The 7535-nt window shown below is 39.9% G+C and overlaps 1 protein-coding gene across 4 annotated transcripts in view; it reads right to left on the bottom strand.

The window, feature by feature from the left end:
* Positions 1–7535, bottom strand: part of cacna1ha (calcium channel, voltage-dependent, T type, alpha 1H subunit a) — a 154409-nt gene that overhangs the window by 58332 nt on the left and 88542 nt on the right. For all 4 annotated transcript variants that reach the window (XM_015039761.1, XM_015039758.1, XM_015039759.1 and 1 more), the window contains exons 8-10: positions 7312–7404; positions 3195–3433; positions 2273–2811 (exon numbers count right to left, since the gene is read on the bottom strand). In XM_015039761.1, coding sequence (XP_014895247.1) covers positions 2273–2811; positions 3195–3433; positions 7312–7404 — 871 coding nt within the window. The remainder of the gene's footprint in view (positions 1–2272; positions 2812–3194; positions 3434–7311; positions 7405–7535) is intronic.

Genomic DNA, 7535 nt, shown 5'->3' with positions numbered 1-7535 from the left:
GTTTTTTACTCTTTGAAATGCTATGCGGAATCCTGCGAACAAAATTTTAAAGGTTTTTTTTTTTTTTTTTTTGGGGGGGGGGGTTTCCCCCACACACAGAGCCAACAGACACTAGCCGTCACGGTAAGCACTGCAAGTTCATCCTTCATCATCAGTCTGGGTATCTGCACTCACCTTCTGTTCTCTGACTTAAAATCAGTGTGGAGAAAATGCAAAGCACAGCTGAAAACGAACAGAAGCCGAGCTGAGCGACTGCAAACATCAGCTCTTTAAAAGCAGCTTAAACAGCAGGTAATTTATTTTTTTTTTCAGAATGCTGCCTGAGATAAATAGTGTAGCAAGAATCTGCACCATATTTTAAAGTCTGTCAGTAGTCAAAGTTTTAGCTGCTGACAATTGATGTATTGTTCTAGTTTGAATCAAAAATCTTGAAAGAATGGACATGCCACCTGAAATTATGTTTCCTAGAATCCTAGAATGTTGCCTTGTTTGGTTAGTTTTACATTTCAGAGCCAGAGTAAGTGCTTCTTGGAAGGGTTCGGGTTGGAGATGGTTTAGCAAAAGTAAAGAATTTACAAACTGAGAAAAGACCCAGAATGTGTGTGTGTGTGCGTGGGGCCGGGGGGGCTGAAAACATGCATGCAAGAGTGCCTTCTCATTGCTGCTGTTAATACAGTCTGTGTGCTGAAACTATTGTACAATAGAGAATAAAAGTAGTTCCGTCAGCAAAATTTGCAGTTTGTATATTTCTTGAGCGAGTCGTCAAAGTGCTGCATCGGCAGATTTAACGAGTTCATCTCGCTAGCTTGGCAAGTGGATACGGCGAAGGAGAACACATAAGAAAAATTCGATGAGGCAAAACGTGTTACCAAACAGGTGACTGAAATTAACTAACACACACCCTTCATTTTGTACCAAGCCTCCTGTTGATGTTACACAGAGCACACAAAAACTCTGTACTGGAGACGGACGCAAAAGTTTGCCATTATCAGTGGGTATGATATCTGGATTGACTGCTGCTGGTTTTACAACATATATTTAGAGTTTTATGGTTTCCATGAAGCCACTGCTTACCCTTAAACCGCAATGGACAGACTCCTCAATCACTACAAATGGGTGGCATAACCTCCAGTTTCATGGATCCCATCCTGCAGAGCTTAGAAGCGAGCAGCTGATCGGACAAGCTAATCAGACTGGAAATCCTCAAAGATTTTTACCGATATAGGTTTTGCTGATATAGTTCGCATGGCATAACCACACACAAAAAGAGGATGCATTGCTATAAAGGTGGCTCCTCTTTCAGGCCAGCCTCACGAAACAGTAACTGCTTAGTCTGAATTAAGCGCAAAAAACACACTGGAACTGCTGATGGATTTCAGCCCCTGGTTTTTCTGCCCTTTCCCCTTTCGTCACTAATATCTTACTTGAAAGTATCACACGCCACAAAATAACGGCTCTCTTCCGCCAGGCACTAATCTCTGCAAACTTAATCACGTTTAGAGTGTCAGCAGTCAGCAGAGTGAGAACGAGCGGGTCGTCACTGGCAGTCTCACCCCATCAGGACATGAACAGACAAGTCTATCATGTCTCCTCTGCCATTTTTTTTTAATGTTCTTATGTAACACACAGTGGTTGTTCTCCATCGTTTTCCCTCTTCTTCACGCTGTCTCCTGAGAGCTTCTGTTTTTTTTACTAATCTAATTTATTTTTCTCTCTATGCCCTCTTCTTGTGGTCTCTCTCCCTGGATACCTCATTTTTAATACTTTATGCTTCTCCTTTGAACCTCTTCTCTTTCATCCTCCTTTGTTTTCTTTTTTTGTGTTATTTTTTTGTAGATACCGATGCATACCTGCTTGTGCTAATTTCCCAAGTCTCTGATACGTTCAGTACACTGTGTTGACCCAAGCCTTTTATCCACCTCTCTGAACTGATCACTGTATCACTCCGGACATGGATTTCTTGTCGCAGCTCTAAGTGGCCCGCGCGAAAAAGCACACGGTCTGCCTCTGTTCAGACTCAAAGAGGATTGATGTACATTAAGTGTGATTGAGATGACAGAACCTTCGGAACACTTAAATTTGTGGCTGTGACGTGATACATATCTCAGGTGAAAACAAGCCCCGAGAGAGGGGAAAAATGAAGAATGTATTTAAAGAAGAAAGTGTTTATAAAGTTAATTCCAACCTTTTATCAATGCATTATTTATTTTTTGCCTATATGGCTGCATTGTGTGTGTGTGTGTGTGTGTTTTTTTTTTTTTTCTTTTCTTACTGTGCTGCCCCATGAGCTGGTAAAGCTTGTTCAGCTGCTCTGTGTGCTCGGACGCCGGGTGGTTCAGCGGGTGTTGCTCCGGACTGCGCCCGCACTGCTTCGAGTGGGGAGGTGGCGTCTTACTGCTGTAGCTGCACACGAAAGACGGCAGAATGGTGGGATAGTTCATGCCCCCGTTCAGTCGCCCGAGCAGCGCTCCCATTCCCTGAGAGACGACGGCAGGACCGTCGCCGCTGCCGCTTCCGCTTCCGTTTGTACTTCCCCTCGGAACAGAAAGGGTCTTCATCTCCAGCGCCTCCACCCCTTCAGCGTGGCCTTTCTGGTCCGTGTGCTCGGTGACTGTGGCGTTCGCCGTGTGCTGCCCGCCGTTGCTGAGGTGACAATGTTGGTGCTGATGGTGCTGCAGGAGGTTGTATATTGGCCGCAGCCACAGTGCAGTGCCAGGTCCCGATCCCCTGCTGGAACCTAGGCCGTGTCCATTTCCACCACTATTACTGCCGATCCCGCTGCCGTTAGGGTTCACCTTTTTGCGCCGTTTGCTGATCGAAAGAGAAAAAAAATACATTAGAGATCATGGAGAAAGAAACTTCCACCTGTTGATGAATGAAAGGAGTAAAAAAGCTTGGATTTATTTACATTATATTTCAGTAAAATTAAAAAAACAGTACTAAACTTTGGCCTGAGCTTTCATGCGTTCTTGGCGACAACTCTTAAACAAGCCTGAAGATGGACAAAAGTTTCGCTAGAACTGGTGGTTGGATCATGGAGCCTAGCTAAACGGTTGTTAGCTTCCTGTTTCCATGATAATGGAAACAGTGAGCTTTGTAAATCAAACCAGTTACTTGAACAAACTGAAATAATGTTGTCTACTTCACGACTCGAATGAATTTCATTTAGAAACAGGAAGAAGCCTACACCATACCTGTGCCATCCATAGTACATCCTCTGCAGCCTGCGCCTGAACTTCCTGTATAGATGGCTAATGTATCGTAGCATCTCCTCATAGCACGAGCCTGGCTCACTGTAACTGGCCAGAGTCGAGTCATTCGACATATAGCGGGCACGCTGCTCCCTCATCAGGGCGTTCTCTCTTTGCTTTGTCTCAGAAAACTGGGTGGCGATGACCACGAGGCACAAATTGATCATGAAGAAAGAGCCCACCTGGTTGGAGAAAGTTAAAAGGAGATGTGGGACAACGCAAGCCTCGGTGTCGTTTGTCGTTTTCAGCTCATGTTGTTTCTGATCAGAAACAACATAAAACACACATAAAAATTGACTGATTTATTGATACACACAACCTGAAAGTAGCTAGAATACAAAAGTCAATCAGACTTTTAAGATAAATATCTCATCTAAGAAATTGTTGTGATTTTGATTGGCCGTTGAAAAGCAACATAGTGACAATCACTTTTACTAGGGCACTGAAATTAAATTCAAAATTAGTACTGCGCATACCCAGCTATCAAAAACATTTTTCACCCTTACAGGTATCGCCTGATTTTGCTGTCTGATCACACTTGCGTGAAACAAATCATTCAATAAATTTCAAAATCGGACAAAGACAACCTAAGTAAATGCAGAAAGCATTTTTGAAAGCATCACGAAACATGACGATTTCATTTTTAAAAAATTAAAGAAATACTCAAATTGGAAAAGTAGCTTCCCCTCCCCTCACCTTGCTAAATGATAAAGACGGTTACAAAGATATTTAATGACTTTGAACTCCCATCACATCACAGTGAGAGCTTTTTTTCCCCCCCCCCGACAAATGGAGATAAAAGGGAACAATAGCAAACGTTGATAGGATAAGCTGACCAACTGAAAGCATCGACAGCTCATAGAAATGGTGGCAAAACAAACCATAAAATGTAAGCACTGCAGATCATTTCACTGAGATATGGTCAGTGTTCATAATTCAACATGAAGAACAATACTGGACAGAAGCTGCATTCAGGAGAGTTTTAAGGCCAAAATCATTCTTGGCAACAAAAAAAAAAAAGTGTAACTCAACAGAAACAAACAACTTAAGTCTTTCATTTTCCTATTTATTGTTTGGCATTGATTTTTTTCCCATTATATAGCTGCATCTTCTTAATTTGCTTGCTGTAAACTCTTCTTGCAGGGGTATTTTGCTCATGCCCCTTTTCTCCTCTACACTACATATTTATTTGCGGAGCATAATAAACACTTTCTATATCAAAGAGCAAGCTGGAAGGGAGCTCAGTATAAAATATAGACCAGGCTTTAAGGTTTGAAAAGTTCTCAAAAGACAACGATCGCAGCAAATTGCACACAGCGAGAAGCCAGCAAGTTTTAATAGAGGCAGTTATGCTGGGAGGGAAGCTTAGGAAGTTCGCTTGCTCCCTTTCAAAAGGTTATTCCAGGTTCTCCAAAGCAGATTTAAAATCCAAGATCACTAATCTCTTGTCTGTTTCTGCAAAAGTGAGCGTCTTGTTTTTGTATTTTTTTCCCCTGTTGGAGTGCTGATCATCCATCTTCATTTTTGATCTGCAGTCTGCATCTTTCTCAACAAATAATCAAATGTTCTCTCTTGCAATATCAATCATCTTCTTAGCCGTACTCTAATTCGGTTGTCACAGATAACTACATTCATGCTAATATTTCCATAATCTCTCAATTTGTTCAGACTTATTCATTCTTGTCTCTTCCACCTGCCCTCTCTTTATTTACATGTACAATGCCTTGCAAAAGTATTGATACACTATTTGTTAGAGATTTGTTATGAAGTGGATGGAAAAGGGTTCAGAGTTCTCAAGCAAAATGAATTAAGTCTGGAAGAGACCAACATGGAGCGAGTTCGAATTAATGCCATACTTTACAGATGGTTCCCTGTTTGTAATTGAAAACCATAGAACATTTTTTTCTTTAGCTTCACAATTAGGAACTTGGTTTTGTTGACCACCTACAATTCCAAAAGGATGCACTAAGGTTTGTGGTTGTTCTGTTGCAAAACATAAAAACATTCAGGATGCATAAACACTTTGCAAAGGCACTGTAACTGAACTCTCTCGTCTTTGACCTTTCCTCGAAATGCATTTTCACCAGCTGCTGCGCTGTCACGTAAGGATGCAAATACATTTCATCACAATCTTGCTGCTTTAATCTGCACCTTCTGTTGGCTTTTATGAACCTGTCTTTTTAGTCTTTCTGCAGGTGAAAAATTAGCACAGATCAGCACAGACAGACCCTCAAGAGAAGTTTGATTCCACTTTCCTTGCTTCAGCTGCACACCGAACTAGTTTTTGTGCTGCCCTTGTACGTTGTCCTGTACATATTGCCAAACTCTTGGTACGCTGCCATGTGCATCCTCATAATACCTGTCCTAAAAGAACACTTGCTTCTTTCTTCTGATCCACTTTACATTTTGTCATAACCACTTCCAAAGCAAACACCACATCTGCAGTGGCTTTCTTGGCACAAAACCAACTAGCTGCCATTTACTACCTACTGCAAGTTCAGAATGGAGATGTCCTCAGAAGGTGCCTTGCCTTTTAAAAGATAAATCAAACCCCCCACTTTTTCTCTCTCTCTCTCTGTGACTTTATAAGATGTAAGGATAATACAAGTGCAGATCAAAATAGAGCAGAGCTTCTTTAGACTGTAAGTAATAACATGGAAACACCAGAAAGATCACAGGAATGAGCTGATAGCTCCAACAAAAAGGTGTCACTTTTTCCAGTGATATTATTCTACAACTCCAGGTATAGGGAAAAAAACCCACAATTCATAAAAAAAGAAGCTATTATGCCAAAATCAATACTTTCAAGAGTCGTAAAATGTTGCAGCTGAAGACATTCTGCTGGTTTTTATTTGGTTTTCACGGCCACAAGAGTTGTTAAGAATAAGTACAAGCTGAGGGTTTTTCCTGAATAACCTCGAAGCAAACGGCAACTGGAGGTGCAACTTAGTGACCCCCAAACACCTGCCAGTGAATGTGCTGGAACGTTTTAGTATTTGGCATTAAATCATATGCTGAGTGATATTCGCTTAAATTTAAGTTGGAAAAAATATGTTGTTTTTTTTTTGTAAAATGTCCTAAGTTTAAAATTTGGGATATTGACACTGAAAGGAACTGATCTGAACTGAAATCAACGATAAATAAGTACATAAAACGTAATCTAACACACCTAAACTGATTTTAGTTCATTTAGGTGCGTTAACTAAAATTAAGTGAGCTCAGCTGAACTAAACTTGAGTTTAATCAAGTTCAGCTGAATGAATTAAATAAAATGTACTGACTGTAGTGCAGGTGAAGTGAAATGTAGTTTGAGTGGACTAAATTAAACGAAATATTGTTGAGCTAAACCTGAACTAAACCAAACCGAGTTGAATTGTCCTGTATTGAATTTAACTCAGTTGGACCAACAATAGTTGAACTGCACTGAGCTGAGCTGAATTTCATTCAAATAAATTTAATATAGTTGGAATTAAATAAAGCAAGTTAGCCTAAATTGCATTAATCTGAAAGGAGCTGAAGTTAATTTGATTTGAGTTGACTGGCAGCATCTACTTAGCTTTGTTATATTATGTCAAGTAATGAAGATTTATGATGAATTAAAATGGTTATATTTTTATCGACAGCAGCAACCCTGAAGAACTGTTCATCTCCTGATAGAAAGCGGGTTTAATAATCATTCAATGTCCTGTTTTGTCTTCAAAATCGTGTCTTCGAATAGTAAACAAAACCTTCTAATCTGTCAACATTTGTTTATTACTTGCATATAGCCTAATGTCTGTTCTGTTTCCGATCAGTTAAACCAAATCTCTAGGTTTCGATCCAACTATTATCACTATTAACCCACTAACAGCAATTTTTCTCTTTAAAAGTGTATAGGATTGGTATTACATGTATAAATGCTGCATCTGCAACAACCTGGAACTGAGTCTATTTAGATTAAGACTGTTTAGCACAATATTAAATAAAACACAAAAATCTACTGTTCCATTTCTATAAACACATTTGGATGTTGATCAAAGATAGAAAAAAATAAAAAATAAAAAATAAAGGTGCTACTTACAATAATGAGCAGTATAAAATATATAAAATTGTAGAAGGAGTGGGCATCCATGACATAATACATGATGTCCACCCATCCTTCCAGTGTGATGACCTGATGACAACAAAAAGACAGAGAGAAGAAATTTGTAGCAGCAATATAATAACCAGCAAACCAGGGGAAAAAAAAAAAAAAAAAAAACATTCCCCCCCAAAAAAAAAACCAAAAAAACTTAAAAACCCCCC

This window comes from Poecilia latipinna, unplaced genomic scaffold (assembly GCF_001443285.1).
Source record: "Poecilia latipinna isolate Pla-1442-1.1 unplaced genomic scaffold, P_latipinna-1.0 Scaffold482, whole genome shotgun sequence".
NCBI classification, from domain to species: Eukaryota; Metazoa; Chordata; class Actinopteri; order Cyprinodontiformes; family Poeciliidae; genus Poecilia; species Poecilia latipinna.
Note: the sequence above shows the minus strand (reverse complement) of the source record. Positions and strands in the feature narration are given on the sequence as shown.